The 26,866-nt window shown below is 35.7% G+C and overlaps 2 protein-coding genes across 4 annotated transcripts in view; both read right to left on the bottom strand.

The window, feature by feature from the left end:
* Nucleotides 1–26,866, bottom strand: part of NRDC (nardilysin convertase) — a 102,955-nt gene that overhangs the window by 47,950 nt on the left and 28,139 nt on the right. For 2 of the 3 annotated variants that reach the window (XR_007154979.1, XM_047872189.1), the window contains exons 2-6: nt 14,190–14,499; nt 11,228–11,358; nt 10,254–10,323; nt 10,017–10,098; nt 8,795–8,948 (exon numbers count right to left, since the gene is read on the bottom strand). Coding sequence is in view for 2 of the 3 variants with exons in the window: in XM_047872189.1 (XP_047728145.1) it covers nt 8,795–8,948; nt 10,017–10,098; nt 10,254–10,323; nt 11,228–11,358; nt 14,190–14,499 (747 nt within the window). In the remaining variant the exon portion in view is untranslated. The remainder of the gene's footprint in view (nt 1–8,794; nt 8,949–10,016; nt 10,099–10,253; nt 10,324–11,227; nt 11,359–14,189; nt 14,500–26,866) is intronic. The other variant, XM_047872190.1, reaches the window with a different exon arrangement.
* LOC125173271 (S-adenosylmethionine decarboxylase proenzyme 1-like) lies at nt 9,465–25,861 on the bottom strand. Its single transcript, XM_047872197.1, has 2 exons — nt 24,216–25,861; nt 9,465–9,475 (listed from the first exon to the last, which is right to left on the bottom strand). Exon 1 carries the CDS (start codon nt 25,186–25,188, stop codon nt 24,454–24,456), a length of 735 nt encoding a protein of 244 aa, XP_047728153.1. The 5' UTR covers nt 25,189–25,861; the 3' UTR covers nt 9,465–9,475; nt 24,216–24,453.

Here is a 26,866-nt window from a genome sequence, read left to right as displayed (position 1 = left end):
CCCTGCTCACACTGTCTCTCTCTAAAATAAATAAAAATTAAAAAAAAATAAGTGCACAATTGAACAGATTTACTACATTCACAGGATTGTGAAAACATTAACACTAATTTCAGAAAATTTCATTGCCCACTAAATAAACCCTATACCCGTTAACAGTCATTCCCTTTCCCCATGTTCCTAGTCCCTGGCAACCACTATTCTACCTTTGGTCTCTACGAATTTATCTAATCTGAGAACTACAGACTAAAGAGACATACTGCATGCAAAGCATGTACCTTGATTGGATCATAGATCAAAACAGCTAAAAAATAATTGGAGGACAATTCAATTTGAATACACTCTATATATTAGATAATGTAAGGGACTATTAAATTTTCTTAAGATATGGTATTATGGCATTGTAGGAGAATGTCTGTTTCAATAGGAGATGCACATTTACGTATTTAAGGGTAAAGTATCATGAAGCCTGGTTACTTTGAAATTGTTCAGAAAAAGAATATATAGAGAGATAAAGCAAATGAACAAGAAAATGTAATGGGTATCATTTGTACTATTCTTTCAACTTAAAGGTTCAAAAAATTATAGAAAGATATGTACTGATACTATGCATTTAAGTGAAATAGTACATATGGTATGATAATTCTGTTTTTGTAAAAAGAAATACACACACACACACACACACACACACACACACACACAAACATATAATGCTAACTGCTATAACAAAAGGGCCAAAAATGTCATTACTCAATCAAAACAGAAGTTTATTTCCTGCAACTTTGACAGTCCAGGCTGGATTGAACCAGATTAAGTAGGTAGCTCTCCTCCACTCAGACTTTCAGGGACTCAGGCTTATAATGGCACTGTTGTTTTCAACATGTGACTTTCAGAGTCATTTACTTTCCAGCTGAGGTGTAAGTTCAGACATTATCTCTCTTACATTTACACTTCAATGGTGAGACTTTCCACAAGGCCACTCCTTGTTGTTGCAGGGGAGGCTGAAATTTTTCATTCAAGTTGGGCAGCCATGTCCCAACTTCAACTCTTAACACTTGAGAAGAGATTTCACTGGAAAGCAAGTACTCTATCAGTCATTAAAAAAGGGAACTTGGCTTGGGGTGCCTGGGTGGCTCAGTCAATTAAGCGTCAGACTTTGGCTACGGTCATGATATCGTGGTTCATGAGTTCGAGCCCCACACTGGGCTTTCTGCTCTCAGCACAGAGCCCGCTTCAGATCCTGTCTCTCTCTCTACCCCTCCCCTGCTCACACTCTCACTCTCAAAAATAAATACACATTTAAAAAGAAGAGGGTAGAGGGTCTTGGCTCCTATGCTGCTTCCAGCCCAAACCAGTTTGTACTCATCCTTCAGGTCCTAGAAAACACACCTCCTTCATGTAGCCTCCCTTGATTTCTCTTTTTTTTGTGTGAGTTCCTTTGAAATTAAGAATTGATGCCACCTAACATCACTTAATTAAAAAATTTTTTTTAATTATTCCAAATGTCTTCCCTTTGCTGGTTTGGAAGTTTTACACTCAAATCCTGTTCTTTTAGAAGTTACCCTAGAAAATATTACATGCATCCTTTTAACTTTTAACTTATCAATGTCTAATGTTAATCAATACCTTACCCCTCAAAATACCTTTTACTGCATTTACCATTACTCCTGACTGATATGCCATTGTTGCTTTAATTTTGTACTTTTAAATTTTCACTATTGTTTTAATAAATGTTCATTTATATTTATTCACATAAAATGACTTTCATTGTTCTTTTTTTCATCTCTGATCTTCATTTTCCTTCTGCCTGAAATAAATTCTTCAGAAATTTCCTTCAGTAAGTTGGCTGGTGGCAAACTTAATTGTGTATCTGAAGGTCTATTTTACAATCATTCTTGAAAGATATTTTTGCTTGGGGTACCTGGATGGCTCAGTCAGTTGGGCATCCGACTTCGGCTCAGGTCATGATCTCATGGTTTGTGAGTTCAAGCCCTGCATCAGACTCTGTGCTGACGGCTCAGAGCCTGAAAACTGCTTCGGATTCTGTGTGTGTGTGTCTCTCTCTGCCCCTCCCCTGCTCGTGCTCTGTCTCTCTTTCTCAAAAATAAACATTAAAAAAAAAAAAATTTTTTTTTTAAAGATATTTTTGCTTGGTATAGAATTTGTGGTTGGTAGTTATTTTCTTTCAGGCTATTGCAGATATCCAACTGTCTTTAACCTTTCACTACTCTGAATAGTCATTTATCAATCTAATATACCTTTGAAGGAAATTTGACCTTTAACCTGGCAAACATTTCCTATATTTGGTTTTCTTCAAATCACTATGTTTTTCTACATATGGATTTCTTTAATTTTTTTAAAGATTTTATTTTTAAGTAACTTCTACACCCAATATAGGGCTCAAACTCACAACCCCAAGATCAAGAGTCGCATGCTCCACCAGCTGAGCCATCCAGGCACCTCTGGATTTCCTTTAACGTCCACCTTTGGAATTTGTTAGGTTTCTTTAACCTTTAATTTGATGTTCTGGGAAGTTTCCAATGATCAACCTTTCAAATATTGTGTCTTCTCTATTTTTCTCTCCCACCTTCTAAGACTCCGAGATATACTGACATTTCTGCTATATCCTTTATGCCTCTTTTCTTTTCCTCTGTATTTATTCCCCCCTCTTTATGTTGCATTTGGAACATCTTTTGGCCTTTCAGCCTTTCAGTTCACTAATTCTATCTTCAACTGTATCTACTCTTTTCTTAAACCAGGGAATTAGGTTTTCCTTTTTTTTTTTTTAAACATTTACTTATTTTGGGGAGAGCACAAGTTGGGGAGGGGCAGAGAGATTGGGACAGAGGATCTGAAGTGGGCTGTGTGCTGACAGGCTGACACAGTGAGCCCAATGTGGGGCTCAAACTCACAAACCGCGAGATTATGACCTGAGCAGAAGTCAGACACTCAACCGACTGAGCCACCCAGGTGCCCAAACCAGAACTTTAGGTTTTCAATTTCAATCATCCTATCTCAGTTCAAGATATTCTTTTTATTTTTATTATCCAAATCTCATAGGTCATGTTACAGTTTCCTATTCCTTGCAACTATATTCAAACTTGTGCCTTCTTTCTTTAAAAACAGAAAGTGCAAACATTTTTATAATTTGTGTCTAACCATTCCAGTGCCTAAGATTTCTAATGTATTAAAAAATCTTTATTTTCTCTCTCTGCCCTTCCACCTTCTCTCAATCCAAAATACATAAACATTTTTTTTTAATCCTTGTTTTCTGTTTTAACTCATGTCTTGTTTTGTGTGCCTGCTTACGTTTGACTAAATGCTGATCATTTTACTTGAAAAACTATTTATAGGAGCAATGCAAAGCCTAGGATGAAGACTTTTCTTGTTCTTTTTTCTCTTTTGCACATTTATTTGAAGTACAACTTACCAAAAAAAACCCTATATATATTTAAAACACACAATATGATGATTTGATTACGTATCCTTTTGAAGTGATTACAATTAACACATCACCCTACATAATTTCCTCTTTGTATGTGTGTGAAAGTTGAAGATCTATTCTTTCAGCGAACTTCAAGTGTACAGTACAGTATTATTAACTACGGTCCCCATGCTGAACACTTTATCTTGAGAACTTATTCATCTCATAACTAAAGACATGTGCCCTTTGACCACCATGTCCTCATCTTCCCAGCTTCTGGTAACCACCATTCCAGTCTGTTTCTATAGAGTTTGGATTTTCTTTTCCTTCTTATTTTATTATTATTATTATTATTATTATCATTATTATTATTATTTTATATTTTTTCTTTTTGGTGCCACATATGTTAAGATCATACAGTTTTTGTCTTTTTCTGTGTGGCTTATTTCACTTAACTTAATGTCCTCTAGGTTCATCCCTGTTGTTGCAAACGGCAAGATTTCTCCCCCCCCCCTTTTTTTTTAAATGTTTATTTATTTTTGAGAGAGCAAACATAAGCAGGGGAAGGGCAGAAAGAGAGGGAGAGAGAGAATTCCAAGCAGGGGCAGCCTGATAGGGGGCTCAATCTCATTACCGAAAGATCACATCCTGAGCCAATATCAAGAGTCAGAGGCTTAACCGAGTCACCCAGGCACCCTAAGATTTCCTTCCACCTTATGGCTGCATAATATTCCACTGTCTATATCTATGTAGACATATTTCACATTTCCTTCATCCATTTATCTATCAATGCAAGCATTTTCTTTTTAAAGAACTTGTGTTTGCTTCTCTCAGGCATCTGAGAACACTACCAGTTCTGGGCCACTTTAATTCACAATGAAGACTTGAAGTTCACCAGAAAACTCAGGCATTTTGAGAATAGGCTGTAATTTCTTTGGATGCCTGATCCACTTCCTCAACCTGAGTCCCAGATTACTATAAGGAAGATCTCCTGTTAGATACCCCACTTTGTGGGTATTCAGAGTTTTGATATTTCTTGCTCTTGCCCTGAAACGCTGATGTAGCCAAGTCCAAATATATTGAAATTAGCAAATGCCATCAGGGCAAAAGCAGCTTCCATTCTCATTTACTTACCAGAGTAAAAATTCAGTCATTGCCTCAACTTTTTACTTATATGATCCAAGATATTAATAAACAATGTGACCTGTGTGAAGGAATTGGATTTACTGACCTATTAAAAAATCCTAGCACTTAATACATGCTATAGGAGTCCTTTCCAAATGATCAAAAGACTTTTTATTCCTTAGTAATTGTAGAAGTATATTATATAAATTATAGTGGATACAATACTTAATGCTCTACCACTATCATTTATGTCATAAATTCATGATGATATTCTAATTATTTTCTATTAATATAGTAGCATTCTTTTTATTTCTGGTAGCTTCTTTTTTTCTAAGTAGAAACAAATGTATAAATATCTTCTGATTTCCTACAGCAGTCCTCAAATCAAAAATGGATAGTCTCCAAAGAAGAAATGAAATAAGTTCTTTAACTAGACTTTACACCATGCTTCATTAACTCTGAGGTGGTCAGAATTTATTCAACATACTCTTCACCTAATCTTTTTTCCATCAAAATAGGCTTTTTCCTTCTTTATATTTAGATATAATCAAATGTGGGTATTTTCAGTTTAGGGGTATTGTTATTTGTTGTTTGTTTTGGGGTTTGGTCTTTTGGTTTTTGTTTTTTGGGTTTTGGTTTGTTTTTTTTAACCAAATATAAAGTCATGAGAATTCAACTTGACTACCGCTCAAGGTTTCTCCACATTTACAAATATCTGTTTGGATTTTGTGAAATCTTGGGAGCTAAGAACTTTGAAACAAGAGCAAACATGCAGTCATCCTCAGTATTCTTGATTTTATAAGTTTACAGGAAAGATAATCTTGAACATGATTTGCATTGCCTTAGTTGATTAGTTTTGTCCCTATCTTTTGGTTATTTTCAAATTAAATGTTTAATTACAGAAACTAATACACTGAGTATCAAATGTGTGTGCTATGAGCATGTTCTAAAGTATACAATTAAAAACAGCTAGTTTTTAAATAGTCCACTGAACACAGGCAGCCATATTAGAGATTAAGGAAGAAAAACTAGAATGTTGTATCCTCTTATAAATGTTATCAAAGTAATATTGTCAATTTTAATGGTATTTTAACACTGTTTTAGCAAAAGAGTTGTTTACTGGGGATAGAGGAACATAAATATTTATTCCGTTGAGAAGAACGGCATATGCTTTCAACTTATGGGTCAAAATCTCTTAATGGAAAAGACAATTTCTTTAAGAAAACTGAATTTTTGTCATGTTTTGAGAATTTTCTGGTCATTTATGGGTTAATTTTATGGTAATTTTTTCTATAAAGAAACAGTATTAATTCACTCAACAAATATTGGTATAGATTATCTATCAAATTCCGGATGCCGGAGAGATATCAACAAATAAATAGATAAAAATCCCTGCCCTCAGAGGGCTTACATTATATTGATCAAATTCAAGATTTTTTTTTTTTATTTCAATCTTATATTTATCTAGAATTTTCTAGTGCAGACTCTGGTCTGCAACCTTGTGACATCAAAACTCTACTAACACATGGACAGAAACTTTCTGGAAAACAATTTTACAGTGAGTATCAAAAGCTTTAAGAAAAAAAAAAAAAAAAGCCTTGCACATGGAACATTTTCCAGAATAGATCACATACTGGGATACAAATCAGCCCTCAACAAGTACAAAAAGATCCAGATCATTCCGTGCATATTTTCAGACCACAATGCTATGAAACTCGAAATCACTCACAAGAAAAAATTTGGAAAGACCACGAATACTTGGAGATTAAAAGACATCCTACTAAAGAATAAATGGGTTAACCAAGAAGTTAAAGAGGAAATTAAAAAGTACATGGAAGTCAATGAAAATAACACCACCATAGCCCCAAACCTCCAGGATGCAGATTTGATCCCTTTTGTGTCAAAAGAGGGATACAGCAATCCAGGCCTTCCTAAACAATGAAGAAAGGTCTCAAATACACAATCTAACCTTACACCTTAAAGAGCTGGAAAAAGAACAGCAAATAAAACCCCAAACAAGCAGAAGATGGGAAATAATAAAGAGTAGAGCAGAAATCAATGATCTCAAAAAAACAGATCGATGAAACCAGGAGCTGGTTCTTTGAAGGAATTAACAAAATTGATAAATCCCTAGCCAATGTGATCAAAAAGAAAAAGGAAAGGACACAAATAAATAAAATCAAGAATGAAAGAGAAGAGAGCACACGCACCCCAATGTTTTATAGCAGCACTACTGACAATAGCCAAAGTATGAAAAGAGCCCAAATGTCCATTTACTGATGAGTGGACAAAGAACATGTGGTATATTTACATACAATGGTGTATTACTCGGCAATCAAAAAATTGAAATCTTGCTATTTGCAACAACATGGATAGAACTAGAGGGTATTATGCTAAGCGAAATTAGAGAGGACAAATATCATATGACTTCACTCATGTGGAATTTAAGATATAAAACAGATGAACATAAGGGAAGGGAAGCAAAAGTAATATAAAAACAGGGAAGGGGACAAAACATAGACTCTTAAATATAGAGAACAAACTGAGGGTTGCTGGAGGGGTTGTGGGAAAGGGGATGGGCTAAATGGGCAAGGGACATTAAGAAGGACACTTGTTGGGATGAGCACTGGGTGCTAGATGTAGGAGATCAATCACTGGATTCTACTCCTGATACCATTATTGCACTACATGCTAACTACCTTGGATGTAAATTTTAAAAAATAAGTAATAGAAGTATTCAAAAAAATTCAAAAAAAGAAAAAATCCTTAAAAATGCACATGCAAAAAAAATACACATGCATGAAAAAAAATACACATGCAAATATACTCAGCAATTTAACTTCCTAGAACTTAATTAAAAAATAATTAAAGATGTGCACAGAGATTAGGATATTCATCACAGCATTACAAATACTAAAAACGGAACACGGGCGCCCAGGGGGCTCAGTCAGTTGAGCCTCTGGCTTCGGCTCAGGTCATGATCTCACGGTCTGTGAGTTTGAACCCCGCGCTGGGCTCTGTGCTGACAGCTCAGAGCCTGGAGCCTGCTTTGGATTCTGTGTCCCTCCCCGCTCTCTTTCTGCCCCTCCCCCACTCACGCTCTCTGTCTCAGAAATAAATAAACGTTAAAAAAAAATTTTTTTTTAAAAACTGAACACAATTCAACTAACCAATCATATGTAACTTGTTAAACAGATTATGTTATTCCTTATACAATAAAAATAACACGCAATCCCTTAAAATTAGGTTTTATAAATTACATCATGATGTATAAAAATGATAGGTCTTGTTTAAAATATAAAAAGGAACCCATTCATATGTGGAATTTAAGAACCAAAACAAACAAACAAAGGGAAGAAAAGGGACAACTCGGGGCGCCTGGGTGGCGCAGTCGGTTGGGCGTCGGACTTCAGCCAGGTCACGATCTCTCGGTCCGGGAGTTCGAGCCCCGCATCAGGCTCTGGGCTGATGGCTCAGAGCCTGGAGCCTGTTTCCGATTCTGTGTCTCCCTCTCTCTCTGCCCCTCCCCCATTCATGCTCTGTCTCTCTCTGTCCCAAAAATAAATAAACGTTGAAAAAAAAAAAAATTAAAAAAAAAAAAAAAAAAAAGGGACAACTCAAAAATCAGACACTTAACTAACTACCGAGGGGAGGTGTGTAAGAGGATGGTCAAATAGGTAAAGGGGACTAAGAATACACTTATCCTGATGAGCACTTAGTAAGTTTGAATTGTTGAATCATTATACTGTACACCTGAAATGAATTTAACACTGTGTATTAACTATACTGAAATTAAAATTTAAAAATTAAAATAAAAATATAATAGAATATGAATAATAATCCTAAATACATTTAAAAATATAGACAACCATACACCAAACCATTAACCATAGTTATCCTTAGATATCAAATTAGGAACAATCTTACCCCTTTTTTGCTTCTGTTTTTCCATATTTTCTACTAAATTAGAAAAAATAATCACAATAATGAGCCAATAGAGTATACATTATTTATAAAACTCAAAGGTGTTTAAGGGTTTCAGTGTAATCTTCAACACAAAGACTAAGTATATTACAGAACAAGAGCCAAGGTGCATTTAATAGTTTGCTCATTTCTCCAGATAAAGTATGACAATTCTACAGAATTAGAGTACAGCTTGAAAAGAAATACCATAGAAAAATGCCCAATGTCTCCATTTGTAAAATGTCGTTAGATAATTAAAATAAAAATACATTTTGAGTTAGTTACCTATCGAGGGCCTCCTTGAAGTATTTTCTCTGGACATCAAATTGAAAGACTGTACGTTCACAATCAGTTGAAGCATTATCACTACCCCCATGTTTCTTCAAGAAGGCATCAAATCCATTTTCATCTGGATATTTCAAGCTACCCATGAATACCACTAAGTGGAAAGAACACAAAGTCAAAGAACACAAAGATGTAGACAATGTTATTATCAACAATGAAATTTCTCATGTGCAAAACAAAACAAACAGAAGAAATATACCAACATACTAACAATGCTTATGTCTGGATAATACTTTCTTCATTATATTTCTGCTTTTGTAATTTTCCATAATGCTCATCTATTAGTTTTATACTAAAAAAACTAAGCACTTTATTTTTTAAAAATATTTATAAAAAGGTTAAAATGTAAGTATTAGCATATATGCAGATTGTTACTATGAAAGTCCTAAGGTGCATGTTTACCCTCAAATAGCTTAGAAAATCAGAATATAAATAAATAATTCAAGAAAACAAATATAGACTTAAATTTATAACTGTACAGCAACCACACAGGTTTTATTTAGGTATATTCATAATTAAACTGAAGATTTTGTTTTGTTTTGATATTAATCATGCCTTTTTATTTTCTGTATTCCCAATGTTTGACAGCCTGGGGCATTGCTAACCCTGGAAGAGGCAGTCCTTCCCAAGGTTATAAGATTCTTAGAGATGGGCAACTATCTCCTGATCTGTTGGCCTTACCATACCAGAACAATAATAAAATCTACATTTTAAAATAGTTTTATAGGTGGGCTTCATTCTAATCCACAAAATTATACAGTCAAGGAGATTAAAATTAAGTCTTCCCCTATGATATTAATAAATGTTTTTCCTTCGGGGCGCCGGAGCAGCTCAGTCAGTTAAGTGTCCGACTTCTGCTCAGGTCATGATCTCACAGTTCTTCCCAGTGTCAGGCTCTGTGCTGACAGCCCTGAGCCTGGAGTCTGCTTCGGATTCTGTTTACCTCTCTCTCTCTCTGCCCCTGCCCCACTTACACTCTGTCTCTGTCTCTCAAAAATAAATGTTTAAAAAACTTTTTTTAAATAAATAAATGTTTTTCTTAGTCTTTTCTCTTATTAAACATATCACATTTCTATAAAACCAGTTATTTATCTTTAAAATCAATTTGTACAAATTTGGAGGAAAAAACACACTCAGGAATAATATTCTGTAAAGATCTTACTGTGTTCCAAAAAGTGTGCCAGCCCAGGCAGGTCATCTGGATCAGCAAAACTCCCAACTCCAACACAAAGAGCTGCTGCAGACTGGAGTAAGTAGAACACATGCAAATAGTGAGTCAATCCTAAAGGAATAACACTGTCATCACATATTAAGGATTCACTTGGAGATGGATGTTTCCAACAGAAAGTAACAAAATTCTTTCCCTGAGAATCAGGAGGAGCAGCATAGTGAAACTCACCAGAACTGTGTCAGTTTCACCCTGCTGCTCCTCCTCTTGCCATCCTCCCAAATGCTGAACAGGTGCAGACCTAAGGGAAAAAGCAGAAACAGAAAAAAAAAAAGGAAAGGGGACTAGCCAGCCCACCCAAATATCATTTCCTGCCAGCATTTCAGAGTTCCGAACCAAGTATGTTTCCTGACTTAATAGATTTTGGAAATCTGCAGAAATAATTTATCTAGGTAGATTATTTCTAAAGATCTTAGCAATTAACGACTATGTGTTCAGTAACTCAGTTATCAGAGGTGAGACTTCTCAATATGTTACTCAGAAAATTTTGTTTCTATTAAAACAGGGTAAAAAATAACATGTCAGGAAAACATTTAATAAAGATAGTAAATGGTTAAAAAAGAAAGTCTTTATTAAAAAAAATGACAGAACTAAACTTTAAAGAGGCTTTTTAGTTCTTATTTTCTTACTGATGATATACAGAACATATATCTGATCAGTAGGTATTCTCCCAATACCTTGGGCAAATCAGAGTTTTTAACAAAATGGATGGCCAACAGGTATACCAAATTATGCACTAAAAAATGATTAGGGTATACCATTATGTGATTGTAAATTAAAAGACACAAAACAGAAGAGGAAAATAGTCAATCTGAATCCTTGAGGATAGGAAGTTGAATTATTAGTTTTCCCCACATTTTAGAAATGTCAATTTTAAAAGGCTAACATTTGGTGATATAGACTATTTTGATAAATGGTTACTCCTCTAAAAAGAGAGCTTTCAAAAAATAGCATGTACCTGGCATAAAGCCTGACCATGTGTCATAAATGGAAAATATGTTTACAGAAGAACCAAACAGCCTCATTTTACACTGTAAATCCCATTTTGAAGTTGTAGGCACATAAACTCAGTTAAAAAATAGGGGAATATCCACTTCTTCAAACTACAGTCTAACCTGTTCTGGGATGTTTAATAGGTGCCTAACCTGCTTTCAGCTCCAACTACCCCATAAAGATTTCTTGCTTCGACCAGGGTTGAAGACATTTTTGTATAAGATGACTTAAACCACAGTCTATCAGTCAGCTTTGACCACAGCAAAAACAGGCTCTGCGATTGCTAGAAAAGAAATTCATACTTGAGAATTATCTACCCAAGAAATTCATACTTGAGAAATTCATACTTGAGAACTGACTTAAGAAAACCCTGAACAAATCATAATTCTGTATGTATCATACTTAAATTTCAACCTTGTTAGTTTATCAAACCTTTCAGATCAAGAACAAGTTCCTTTTGGGAAGATGAAGATGGAGAGGGCTAAAAATGATGCCTCAGGTAAGTAGTTAATTCTTAATTAGGTAAATGTTCTCCAAAAACCTCAAAATTATTTCTTCCCGCTTCTTTTATTAACTTTCATATTTACCTTAAACAAGATCCACATTTTTCAAATAAAAATTAAACCATAAAATCACTGAAAAACCCTAAGCTACTCTTTAAGCCATCTCTTACATAGACTATTTCCCTTTTGCATACACTTATTCATTCATGAATATAAATCATTTCCAATGTTACAATCAGTCATAGGATCTTTCCTTTCACTAGTATAACCACTGCATCTGAATAAAAATTTGATTTCATCTTCAAACTACATTAGGTTCCTGCATTCCTTTCTAATATTATCTAGAACATTAGCAATCAATATCTTATGAGGGAATATATCAACTGAGTTTTCAGAAAAGAAAGGCAGCATCTAAACCATTTTTAAATGAGCACTAGAATCTGATCTTGCTGTTCTAAAAAAGGTAAACATTTAGAGTTTGATCCACCTAAGCAAAATAAAAAAGGGTACCAAAATACTGGATGCACATCTTCATTAGTCAAAGGGGCTTACAACCCCTATAATAAATCTAAACTATTTTACTATGTCTTGACAATAAAATCGGCTGTCAAAACAAGTCTTTAACCCTAGAGTTTTACTTATCAGTTGACAGATGATATAAAGAAATCCAAAGTATGGAAAAGTTGCTAACAGATATAGAAGGAAACTTTTAGATAGGAAATATTCACTTATTAAGTTATAACATAATCAGTTTTAGAGCTAAAATAGGACTTAAAAATTATGTATATAATCTAGGGACACCTGGCTGGCTCAGTCAGTAAGAGTATGTGATTCTTGAACTCAGGATTTTCAGTTCATGTCCCACATTGGGGGAGAGATTACTTAAAGAAAAAATAAAATCTTAAAAAAATAATTACCTATATAATCTAATCCTGTTGTTTTAGAAATAAGAAAATGAAAAGGCGTAAAACCATCCAGATTGAGACAGAGCCAGAATTAGAACTCAGGTTTCCTGACTGTCAGTGTTCTTTACACTTTGTGACTTATATAATTTCTTCCTATTATTGCTCTATTTGGAATTATGAGATCTATTTTAAATTAATGTATTAGTTCCCAATTTATTTATAAAGACCTTAGTACAAAGTATCAAGTGGCATATGTATATATATTTTTTTCCTTTCAGTATTTTGGTTTTTATAACTAAAGTTTTCCAACTAAAACCACTTGTCCTAACATGTTACCCCAAAACAGGCATTACTCATAATCTACATAGCAAGGGGCAAATAGCTTCTCACAAACACGACTCAATCCCCTTTCAACAAAAAAGTGAAAAAACTGGTACAATCTTCTTTAAGAAAGTAATTTTTCCAGGAAGAGTGACTATCAAAAGGATTTACTCATAACATATTTACACTACCTATATCTCACATCTTTTTATCTCTGAAGGCTGACCACCTTATGGTAGAATACATTTGACATCTATATTTTAGTCTTAATAATATGAACCTTACTTCATTTGTATGTTGACTGTACCATGTTGAATATATTATCAGTATTCAAGAAACTAGCTTTAACAAACATTTGCTGATCAATCCCACTATAATGCCTCCAAAATATTATCCTCTAATGTAGGTACTCCCTACTGCAAAATGGAGGCATTCTTTAAAAGATATCTAGAGAGGAAAATTCTCCTTATCAAGCCCTATTGATATATTTACTTATTGTTATTATACTTGACCCATGAACAACATAGGTTTGAACTGCCCAGGTCCACTTAACTTGTATTTTTCAATAGATACAACACTGTAAATGTACTTTCTCTTACGATTTTCCTCATAACATTATCTCTAGCTCACTTTACTATAAGAATACAATACATAATACATATACAAAATATGTGTTAATCAACTGTTTGTGTTATCAGTAAGTCTTCCAGGGAAAAGTAAGCTATTAGTAGTTAAGTTTTAGGTGAATCAAAAGTTATACATGGATTTCCAACTGCACAGGAGGTTGGGGACCCCTAAACCCCACATTTTTCAAGAGTCAAAGTTCAACTGCCCATTTTTATTTCAATTCCTCCAACTTACTTGGTGCCTCCCCATAAAAAGAGAAAAAATACATGAAATTACTAAGCGGAAATTATCCATGAGGATGCTTAGAACCATAGGCCCAGGTGAGAATTCTACACTACCCTGTTCTTTTTCCAGTCCCTCCAAGGATAATATACTCTCCTATCCCTCTATTCCAAGCTAAGAATTGCACAGATCCTCAAATATTACCAGTGAAAACCTCTGAGAGTTATGATTATGAGATCATTACATTTTGAGTTTTTCTTTATTTTCCATTCATTTCTTTTTTATATATATATGAAATTTATTGTCAAATTGGTTTCCATACTCCATTCATTTCTATAATGAGCTTTTATACTTTCCTAATCAGAGCAAAATGTTTTTTAAATATTATTTTTATACAGAATAAATAGACCTTTACTAAAGATCAAAAGATAAATATATACTTCCTTTTTTACATTAAGAAATAAAACATGAATTTAGGACTTATCCCAAAGAATTCCTAAATCAGAAAAAGACATAATAATAGACAAGATTCACACCTGTTTTTCAGTGGTTTTCTTTCTAGCTTCTGCCCTCTCTTCTAATTCTTCTAATTCATTATCCTCAGTATCAAGATCCTCATCATCATGTTCATCCTCATCATCAAACTCATCTTCATCATCAAAACCCTCTTCATCATCATCTTCTATTTCAGCTCCAGAATCTTCATCATCATCGTCGTCATCATCATCTTCTTCTTCTTCCTCTTCGTCGTCTTCCTCATCATCTGTTGCATCTCCTGTTTTACCTTCCATATTACTTAGGTCTGAAATCAAAAGTGCCTGCAAGCCATTCCGTAATTTGATGTACCTAAAAAAAAGAGGAAAAAAAAATCACAAACATTTTGAGTCAGCTATTCATTACGTCACACAAGTAATCATCTTAGCAGAATTTAAAAAACAAAGCAAAACAAAAAAAAACACGGGGCTCAAACTCACGAACCATGAGATCATGACCTGAGCCAAAGCCAACTTAACCTACTGAGCCACTCAGATGCCCCACCATACTTTTATCAGACAAAATGGACTTCAAAACAAAGAAAGTCATTATATAATGATAAAGGTGTCAGTTCATCAAAAGATGTAACAATTGTAAATATGCGTGCTCCCAACACCCAAGCAACAAAATATATTAAGTAAATAATAACAAATCTTAAGGGAAAAATAGACAGCAATACAATAATTATAGGGGAATTCAATACCCCACTATCAGTAATAGACAAATCATCCAGAAAGAAAACCAACAAGGAAACATTCGAATTGAACCACACTTAAAAACAAATGTACTCAATACACATACAGAACATTCTATCCAACAGCAGCACAATACACATTCTTCTCAAGTGCACATAGAACATTCTCCATGACAGGTCATATGATAGACTACAAGATAAATCTTAGCAAATTTAAGATTGAAATCATACCAACTATTTTCTCTAACTACAATGGTATGAAACTACTCATTGACAGCAAAAGGAAAGTGAGAAGTTCTACAAAATTGTGGAAACTAAACAACAAACTTCTAATCAATTAAGTCAAAGAAGAAATCAAGAGGGGAATAAAAAATTATCTCAAAACAAATGAAAATGGAAATACAACATATCAAATACTGTGGAACACAGCAAAAACTCTTCTGTGAAGACAGTTTATAGCAATAAATACATGTATTAAGAATTCAGAATGAGGGGCGCCTGGATGGCTCAGTTGGCTAAGCTTCTGACTTTGGCTCAGGTCATGATCTCACAGTTCGTGAGTTCAATCCCTGCATCAGGCTCTGTGCTGACAGCTCAGAGCCTGGAAACTGCTTTGAGTTCTGTCTCCCTCTCTCTCTTCCCCTCCCCCTCCCTGCTCATTCTCCCCCTCTCAGAAATAACATTAAAAAAAATTTTTTTTAAACAATCAGAAGGATCTCAACCTAATTTTGAACCTCAAGAAACTAGAAAATAAGAAATTAAGCCCAAAGTTAGCAGAAGGAAGGAAATAACAAAGATCACAGCAGAAAAATATGCAATGTCAATAAAATACCTAACCTAGAATAAATGGATACATTTCAGAAACACAACATATCAAGACTGAATCAGGAAGAAATACACAATCTGAACAGACCAATAACAAAGAGATTGAATCAGTAATCAAAAAACTCCCAACACAAAAAACTCTGGCCTGACAGAATCACTGGAGAATTCTACCAAACATTTAAAGAAGAATTAACACCTCAAATCCTCCTCAAATTCTTCTAACATAACAAGGATGAGGGAACACTTCCAAACCAGTTCTATGAACCTACCATTACTCTGATAAAGAAACCTATAGGCCAATATGCCTAATGAATACAGATGCAAAAATTCTCATCAAGATATTAGCAAACTGAGTTCAAGAATACATTAAAAGGATATACACCATGACTAAGTGGGAGTTACTCCTGGGATGCAAGGGAGGTTCAATACATGCAAATCAGAAATGTAATACATCACATCAATAAAATGAAAAACAAAAATCACATGATCATCTCCATACACACAAAAAAAGCATTGTATATTATTTACATAATACATCCCCTCATGATGAAAACCCTTAATGTACTGGGCATATAAGGAACATATCTCAGAATAATAAAGGCCACATGTGACAAACTCACAGCTAACATTATAGGCTTACCTCTGAAATACAGGTCAATCCCAAACCACCACAATAAAGTACATATCACAATAAAGTGAGTCAAATGAATTTTTTTGTTTCCCAGTGCATATAAAAGTTATATTTACATTATACTGTAGCCTATTAAGCAATAACATTATGTCTAGAAAAAAATGTATATGCCTTAATTAAAAATACTTTATTGCTAAAAAAAAAAAGCTAACCATCATCTGAGCTTTCCGCAAATCATAATCACTGATCACAGATCACCATAACAATTATAATAATGAAAACATTTGAAACATTGTGATAATTATCAGAAACATGAAGTGAGCAAACGCTGTTGGAAAAATGGTGCCAAAAGATTTGCTTGACACAGCTTTGCCACAAACCCTGTATTTGCAAAAAATGCAGTATCTGTGAAGTGCAATAAAATGAGGTATGCCTGTATACTCGGTGAAAAACTGAAAGTATTTCCTCTAAGGTCAGAAACAAGGATGTCCACTCTCACCACTCCTATTCAATATAGTACTGAAGCCCTAGATAGAGCAATTAGGAAAGACAAAGACAAAAAAGGCATCCAAATCATAAAATAATAATTAAAAACCACCACTATTTGCTGAACATATGATCTTAGAGAAAATCCGAAAAAAACAATCCAAAAACTACCAGTAAACTGGCAGGCTACAAATCAACATACAGAAATTAACTACATTCCTTTACAGTAATGACGAAGCACCTGAAAATGAAATAAAGAAAACAATCCCATTCACATTAGCACCAAAAACAATAAAATACTTAATAAATTTAAGCAAGGAAGTGAAAGATCTGTACAATGAAAACAATGCTTTGCTGAAAGAAATTTAAAAAGATGCCAATGGAAAGCCATCCATCCCATGATCATGGATCAGAAGAATTAATATTGTTAAAATGGCCATACTACCCAAAGCTATTTATATACTCAATGCAATCCCCATCAAAATATCCAAGGCATTCATTCATCACAGAAATAGAAGAAACAATCCTAAAATTTGTGTGGAACCACAAAAGACCTTGAATAGACAAAGCAATCCTGAGAAAAAAGAACAAAGCCAGATGTATCATAGTCCTGGATCTCAAACTATACTACAAAAGCCATAGTAATAAAAATAGTATGATACTGGCACAGAAATAGACACATCAACCAGTAAAACAGAATAGAGAGCCCAGAATTAAATCCCTGGATATATGGTCAACAATACTCAACAAAGGAACCAAAAATACCCAATGGTGAAAGGACAGTCTCTTCAGCAAATGACACTATAAAAACTGGAGAAACATACGCAGAGCAGTGAAAACTGGACCCTACCTCACACTGCTCACAGAAATTGAAATGGATCAAAGACTTAAATATAAGACCTGATACCATAAAATTCCTAGAAAAAATGTAGGAAAGAAGCTCACCACCATTGGTCTTGGCAATGATTTTTCTTTTCTTTTTTTTTTTTTTTTTTTTTACATCTATTTATTTAGCTAAGTAATCTCTACACAACATGGGGCTCAAACTCATGACCCCAAGATCAAGATTTGCACACTCCACTGACTGAGCCAGCCAGGCACGTCCCTGGCAATGATTTTTCTATACAATGCCAAATGCACAAACAACAAAAGCAAAAAACAAACGAGATTATATCAAACCCAAAACCTTCTGTACAGACCAAGAAACAACTAACAACATGAAAGACAACCTACAGGAGAAAATTTTTACAAACCATATACTGAATAAGGTGTTAATATCCAAAATATATAAAGAACAAAAGTCAACTTAATAACAAAAACAATTCAATTTTAAAAACGGCAGAAGAACTAGATACTTTTCCAAAGAGAACATCAAAATGGCCAACAAATACATGAAAAGATGCTTAACATCATAGTTATCGGTGAAGTACAAATAAAAACCACAATAAGTTATTATCTCACACCTGTCAGAATAGCTATCATTAAGAAACCAAAAGACAACAAGTGCTAGAGAGAATGTGGTGAAAAGAAAACCCTTAACATTAATGGTAGGTATACAAATTGGTCCAACTACTATGAAAAACAATACGGAGGTTCCTCAAAATATTAAAATTAGATCTACCATGAAATGCAGCAATTCCACTTCTGGGCATATACCCAAAGGAAATGAAAAGAGGAATTCAACAAGATATATGCACTGCCATGTTTATTGCAGCACTATTCATAATAGCCAAGATATGGAAACAACCCAAATGTCCATCAATGATTGAATGAATAAAGTAGATGTGGTATGTACACACAATGGAATATTATTCAGCCATGTGAAAGGACAAAATGGACAGAACTTGAGCACATTATACTAAATGAGATAAGTCAGAGATAAACATATATCACTTATATGTGGTATCTAAAGAGGTTAAACCTGTAAAAAAGAGAATAAAATGGTGGTTGTAAGGGGATGGGGGTTAGGGGTGGGAAGTAAGAGTGATAGTGTTTAAGAGAACAAACTTATAATGAGTAGCAAATAAGCCACAGCAATTTTACACACAGTATAATGAATATAGACAAAAATACTGTACTATAATTAGGTAAGGTGACAAACATCACCGTTTCATCAATATTACAATACAAAAATTTATCAAAGTAACATACTATACACCTTAAACTTACACAATGTTACATACTATATTTATTCAACAAAAAAAGAAAAAGTCAGTCTAGCAGAAACTGGGAAGAATAATGTGCAAAGAAAGATGACTTAAGATGAAAGACTGAACATATAGATTTACCTACTTTCATACCAAAAATTACATTTAAATAACCAAAAAAGTTATATTTCATTTTGGTTTTGAGAATAAAATCATGACTCAGAAAATAGAAAAGGACACTGTTAGCAGATCAGAAGTTTTTAGAAATTATTAGAAAACAGTAAGTAAATTTAATTAGACTAATGGAGAAAATAGAAAGGAGAACTGCAGGCCTACCTAAATATACGTGATAAAACATTACTTCTTCCCAAGAAGCCCTGGAGGAAGCCTAAACTCCACACCAAAAAATGAAAGTAGGGAGAGACTCAGGGCAAGACGCTCAATTATTAACTGAAATGGAAATAACCCACATGTCTAGTGACAGCAGAATGGAGAAACTGTGGTATGTTCAAAGAATGTATTTCTTTTTCACATAATATTATAATACAGAAAAATACAGGGGCGCCTGCGTGGCTCAGTCAGTTAAGCGCCCAACTTCGGCTCAGGTCATGATCTCAGGGTTTGTGGGTTCGAGCCCTGCGTCAGGCTCTGTGCTATCAGCTCGGAGCCTGGAGCGTGCTGCGGATTCTGTGTCTCCCTCTCTCTCTGCCCCTCCCCTGCTCATACACACTCTCTCTCTCTCTCTCTCTCTCTCTCTCTCTCTCTCAAAAATAAATAATAAAGATTTAAAAAAAAATTTTAAATACAGGAAACTACATAATCCAACAAAAAGCTACATATGTGGTAAATCTTAAAAATATAATAAGTGTAGGGGCATCTGGGTGGCTCAATCAGTTAAGTGTCCAACTCTTAGTTTTGGCTCAGGTCATGGAATTTCTCTCTCCCTCTCTCTTACCCCTCCCTCCAAGCTCTGTCTCTCTCTCTCTCTCTCCAAATAAATAAGTAAACTTAAAAAAAAAAAAAAACATAGGGGCACCTGGGTGGCTTAGTCAGTTAAGTGTCCAACTTTGGCTCAGATCATGATCTCATGGTTGGTGGGTTCGAGCCCCACATGGGGCTCTGTGCTGACAGCTCAGAGCATGGAGTCTTTTTCAGATTCTGTGTCTCCCTCTCTCTCTGCCCCTCCCTGTTCATGCTCTCTCTCTTAAAAATAAACAAAATATTTTTTAAATTAAAAATATGAGTATAAAAAGCATATCACAAAGGATTATATACCATATGAATATCATTTATATAAAACAAAAAAAAAAAGGAAAAGTAAAGACTATATTTGGCTATACATATGCATGTGATAAAACTTCTTTTTAAACAAAGGAATGATAAATACAAAATTCAGAATAGTTATGGGGGCAAACAACATGGGAGGGTAGAGGAAGGGGCATGTGGCAGAACACTAAAGTAGATCCTAGTTTTGTTTTTTATTTAAAAAAATTTTTGACCTTTATTTATTTTGATCTTTATTTATTTTTGAGAGACAGAGAGACAGAGCATGAACTGGGGAGGGGCAGAGAGAGAGGGAGACACAGACTCAGATGCAGGTTCCAGGCTCTGAGCTATCAGCCCAGAGACGGACACAGGGCTCGAACTCACAGACTGCAAGATCATGACCTGAGCTGAAGTCGGACACTTAGGCTGAGCCACTCAGGTGCCCCTGAAGTTTTTTGTTTTTTTTTTTAATGTTTTATTTATTTTTGACTGAGAGAGAGACAGAGCATGAGCAGGGGAAGGGCAGAGAGAGGGAGACACAGAATGTGAAGCAGGCTCCAGGCTCTGAGCTGTCAGCACAGAGCCCGACATGGGGCTCGAACTCACGGACCGCGAGATCATGACCTGAGCCGAAGTCCGACGCTCAACCGACTGAGCCACCCAGGCGCCCCATGAAATAGTTTTAAGTTGAGTAATAGGTTATCCATTTTGGGGTTTATTATGCACCATAAACGCTGTGTGTTCTCTTTTGTATATATAAAATATTAGTCTTGGGGCTCTGGGTGGCTCAGTCGGTTAAGCGTCCCACTTCGGCTCAGGTCGTGATCTAGCCGTCAGTGAGTTCGAGCCCCGCGTCGGGCTCTGTGCTGACAGCTCAGAGCCTGGAGCCTGTTTCAGATTCTGTGTCTCCCTCTCTCTGACCCTCCCCCATTCATGCTCTGTCTCTCTCTGTCTCAAAAATAAATAAACGTTAAAAAAATAAATAAAAATAAAATATTAGTCTTATAAATTTCTTAAGTAACAAAGGAACTTCATTAATAATAGGCCAGTCAGGTCATGCTCCTCTGTGCCAAATAATCAACTCAGTAGGATATGTTAAAATCAAAGAGCTATTTTCTAAGAATGTGAACAATCTGTAAAGAAATGCATCCTAGGTGGGGCGCCTGGGTGGCGCAGTCGGTTAAGCGTCCGACTTCAGCCAGGTCACGATCTCGCGGTCCGTGAGTTCGAGCCCCGCGTCGGGCTCTGGGCTGATGGCTCAGAGCCTGGAGCCTGTTTCCGATTCTGTGTCTCCCTCTCTCTCTGCCCCTGCCCCGTTCATGCTCTGTCTCTCTCTGTCCCAAAAATAAATAAACGTTGAAAAAAAAAATTTTTTTTTTAAAGAAATGCATCCTAGGATAAATCTTAAGACACAGAATCTTCAAAAGGCAAACATCAAGGTATGTAAAAAAAAAAAAAAATCGGGTGGGGGGGAACACCCCAAACAGCCTTTGTAAAATGTGTTTTTTTTACTAGCTTCAAATTTTCAAAACCAGAAAAAGAAAAGGGTGGGGGTGGGTGGAGGCATTCTACTTTCAAAATAATCCTAAGCATTCCACTTGCAAAACAGATCACAGGGAGCCTGGGTGGCTCAGGGGGTTAAGCATCTGACTCTTTGATTTCAGCTCAGGTCATGATCTCACAGTTTGTGAGATTGAGCACTGCATCAGGCTCCACACTAACAGTATGGAGCTTGCTTGAGATACCCTCACTCCCTCTCTGTCCCTCCCCCTGCCGTGCATGCTCTCTTTCTCTCTCTCAAAATAAACTTAAAAATCTATCCTCAGCAGTCTGAAAAAGCAGATCAGATGTGTTATGGGCTAAATTATGTTCTCCCAAAGTCATATGTTGAAGTCCTAACCTCTAGTACCTCAGACTGTGACTATATTTAGAAATAGAACCTTTAAAGAGATATGACTAAGTTAAAATGAGGCCATTGAGGTGAACCCTAATCCAATCTGACTGGTATACTTATAAGACAAAGACATTTGGACACAGATACCAGATGTATCTACACAGAGAAAAGATCACATGAGGACAGAGCAAGAAGGCAGCCACCTGTAAGTCATAGAAGCCTCAGAAGAAACCTAACTATTGATACTCAAATCTTGGGACTTCTAGCCTCCAAAATTGTAAGAAAGTAAATTTCTGTTGTTTAAGGCACCCAGTCTGTGGTATTTTGTCAAAACAATCCTAACAACTAATACAAGGCACTTCACTTTTCAAAAATCATCAATGGCTTCCTGTCATACTTGGAATAAAATCCAAAATCGTTACCAGAGCCTAGAAAGCTCCACATAATCTGTCCACCCACTACCTCTCCAACCTGCTTTCCCTCCACTCTTCCCTCATCCTCTTTGCTCTAACCAAATGACTCTTGTTTCAAGAACATTCCCAACAGGCTTCACACTGAGGCCTTTGGGCTTGCTACTCCCAGTCCTAAAGCTCTATCCCAAGTACAGTATTTGCATGACTGTTCCACCTAGTTCAAGTCTTTACTGAAATTTCCCCTTTTCAGAAACTTTCTCTGACCACACTATCTAAAATAGCACCCCAATCTCTATGCTCTTTTATCCTTTTACTTTTTTCTCAACATTTGGCTCTCTCCTTCCTTCCTTCCTTCTTACCTTTTCTCCCTCCCTTCCTTCTTCCTTCCTTTCCTTCCCTTCTTTCTATTGTCTACACCTTTAGAATGTTAGTTCTGAGAGCAGAGCTCTTCTTTTTCTTCACAGCCATATCCCCAGCACCAGAGACATTGTCTGGCACTTAGTAAACGTTTTAAGAGACATTGTTTGGCACTTAGGAACCATTTAAAGATTTGTTGAATGAACAGAAGGTTAATGCCTGATGCATGGTAGGTATTTAATATCTGCTAAATGAAACAAAATATCAGATAAAATCTAACACCTACTTTTATAGAAACAAAAATATGTGTATATGGGCACCTGGGTGGCTCAGCTGGTTAAGCCTCAGACTCTTGATTTCAGCTCATGTCAGGATCTCACAATTCATGGGATTGAGCCCCATGTCAGGCTCTGCACTGAGTGTGCAGCCTACTTGGTCTCTCTCCCCCTCTCTCCCCTTTCCTCTTACTCTCTCAAAATAAACATTAAAAAGAAAAGTATGTTTACACCTGTACACATTAAATATATATAAAGGTATAAACCAAATGTAACATATATATGTACAGAGAGGAATAAAAGTAGAGCAGGATACAAAGAATCTCCATGCTTTAAAAATTTGTCTATAGTCTATCACTTCTGTACTTTTCAATCTTTTGTAATAAAAGTATGTTCAATTATTTATATAATAAAAATTTAGTAAAAATCCAAAACCCACTACTCAACAAATTAAGAACACACATATACACACACAAAGCCCTTAGCTTTATAGAGGGTTATCTTTCATAAATCAACACCAAGTCCATTTAAAGAGCCATGGGGAAAAAATGCTCTTTATCAACACTTTTTTTTTTTAACAGTGTATTGCTTTATTGACAGGGGGTCAGGAGGCAAGACACCATGGCAAGGAATGAAATCAATTTTTAAAAAAGTACAGGCACAAGAAGCAATATGTTAAAATAGTAATACACAAAATGGATAACTGCAATCATTTCTTAAAGAGGACTCCGCTCATGGAAGATACATTTTAAACGCTGTTGCAAAAAACAACTGTATGAAGTAGAAATTGGTTTCAGTAATATTAGTAGAGAATATGTTCTGGAAAGTGGAGGTAAATGGATGTAAAATCCTGGCAGCAATTTAATAGAACAGTCCCAGATGATTAGGCTGAGGCCAACACCTAATGAGGACAAAAAGCCTTGTCTGTGGGGAATTTTGGATGATACATGGAGAAATATTACATTGTGCGTAAGCCAAATTGAATTGTTTTCACAAGTGTTGTAAAGTTTCATATAGTAAAAAGTTTTTTCTACATGCACTTCAATTTCACAGCAAGAGTGGCATAGGATACCTAAACACAGAAGAGAGCATTCATGCAAGATATCTAATTCCTTCATATAATAATGCATATAATTCAAAATGATTACATTATCATTACATCTAGGGCTTTCTGCAGCTACAAGGTGGTGGTTATGGAAAGCATGGCTCCCGGTATCAATAGCTAAAAAGCAGCCACCACCTCCTTCTATGTGTGTTCTCTTTTTGCATTTGTTCTTATCAACTCTGCTGTTGTTGATGCTTCTTAGCAAAACTGGTAAAAACAAAATTGTAATCATTGAACATAATGCTCTGGCAAGCAAAACATTTAAAACCTTCAATCTTCTGGGGTGAAGAAAGCACTGTGCAACATTTAGAACTCTGATTTACAAACAGGGTGGTCACAAATTTTCCTGGCTTGAAGACTTCCACAACTTTCCTGACCAGGTCATCATAGGAGGTCTGACTTAAGTTTGTTTCAAAGCTAACATAAGAAAATTCTGATTCTGGAGTGATGTGAATAGTCCAGTAAGTTCTATCTGATTTCATTCCATTTATCGAATACCCACAAGGATTGAACAGTGTGGCATCAATGACAGAACCTGGTATCACGTCACGAATTCCACTCTCACAAGTGACATCCTTTGCAGTAATACCATCTTTCATGTAGAACTGGTCCATAACTGCTGGGTCAAGCTCACTCATCAGAATTTCCAGGGTCTGATCTGGCTGACTGATTACCTGAGTCTCTGGAAAATCCAAAGTATACAAGTACCAACAGTCAGAATTCACACGTCCCATACAATATGCTGCTCCATTTGGGAAAACTGCATTAAGAAATTCTATTTCTTCCTGGAAATTCCAGTGTGGGTACCCTTGATGAGAAGACTTTGTGAAATTCTTACGAGAATAAAAGCTTTGAATTGAGTCAAATCCATTGTAATCCCTAGCAAGTTTCAACAGAGGAACCAACATTTTCAGCAAGAGGGTGGTACCACAGGTCTTCAAAATGAAACGTCTCTTAGAGACAAAGGTGCTACTCTCACTGAGTACATAAGCTTCCTGCTTTTCAGTTGTCACACTTATGATTGAACATTGCACATCCTACAAAAAGTATGTCCCACTCGGATCTTGGGATAGTGCGAAGATCCCCAGATACTTGGTTTAAGTCAGGTTGCTGCCTGGAGAACCAAACCTCCAGCAGCTTCTCAGTCCCTTCGAAAAACTGTGCAGCTTCTGTCACCGTGAGACTAGCAAACAACCAACAACCACAGAAAATCAACTAAATTAAATCTCTTCTCCCACCGCTGCTGCCGTCGCTGCAGATTGTTCCAGTTGTGCTACTAAAGTTCAGTTTCCTTTTTTTTTTTGCTATAATTTTATATTAAATTTTTTTTAAAAAAGGATTAATAAAATTTTCCTGGCTTTTTTTTTCATGAGTGAAAGTTGAACGAACATGAGCCTGTTGGAAATAGAGGCAGATACAGTTCAGTGTCCTGTAGTCCGCTGTTTCCCCGTTAAAGAGAGTAGAGTGAGCACTAGCTATGTCGTCAGCCATACTGTGGAAGCTCATCACTTCTATTCAACATTGTATTGGAAGTTCTAGTCAATGAAAAAGATCCATGATATAAATAAATAAGTAGGAACTATGAGGCAAAAATACTGAAAACTAAAAGAATTCATTGCAAAATATATGATTACCTAGAGAATGCAAGAATTTAGAAAAACAGGGGCGCCTGGGTGGCGCAGTCGGTTAAGCCTCCGACTTCAGCCAGGTCACGATCTCGCGGTCCGTGAGTTCGAGCCCCGCGTCGGGCTCTGGGCCTGGAGCCTGTTTTCGATTCTGTGTCTCCCTCTCTCTCTGCCCCTCCCCCGTTCATGCTCTGTCTCTCTCTGTCCCAAAAATAAATAAACGTTGAAAAAAAAAAATTTTTTTTAAAAAGAATTTAGAAAAACAAAACAAAGAGCTGGTGGCTCAGTTGCTTAAGCATCCAACTATTGATTCATCTCAGGTCATGATCCCACGGTCCACGGTCCTGAGACTGACCCCTGCATCGGGCTCCACTGTGGGCATGGAGCCTGCTTAAGATTTTCTCTCTCCCTCTCCCTCTGCCTCTCTCTCTCCCTCTCTTAAAAGAAAAGAAAAGAAAAAACAGAAGAAAAACAAAAATATTAGTATGAAACAAAGTTCCGCAAAGTATTCAAATCAAGAACCATGAACAAAAAATCATGAACTTTCCTATATATCAAACAAAACCAATTAAAATGAGATTTAAATATAAGACCCCATTCACAAAAACAACAGAAACTATAAATACCTAAATATACACTTAATAACAATAGCTAACATATTGTGTTAACTTACAGGTCTTAACCATTTAATCCTCACAATAACCCTAATGAGTTATTATTCTTCCCATTTTATGGATGAGAAAAGTAAAGTATAAAAAGGGGTTTTTATTTGCCCAAGCTTAGCACACACTAAACCCAAATAGCATGGCACTAGAACTCATTCTTTTCACTACTACTCAACACAATCAACATGCAGAAAAGTAGAAAACTGCAGAAGAAAATAAAAGACGTGACTAATCATACCATGCTGGTGAATGAAAACACCTGATATTGTAAAGATATAAATTCCTTCCCACATGAA

The sequence above is a fragment of the Prionailurus viverrinus genome, chromosome C1 (assembly GCF_022837055.1).
Source record: "Prionailurus viverrinus isolate Anna chromosome C1, UM_Priviv_1.0, whole genome shotgun sequence".
In the NCBI taxonomy this organism is placed as follows: Eukaryota; Metazoa; Chordata; class Mammalia; order Carnivora; family Felidae; genus Prionailurus; species Prionailurus viverrinus.
This window is presented reverse-complemented; position numbering and strand designations above follow the sequence as displayed.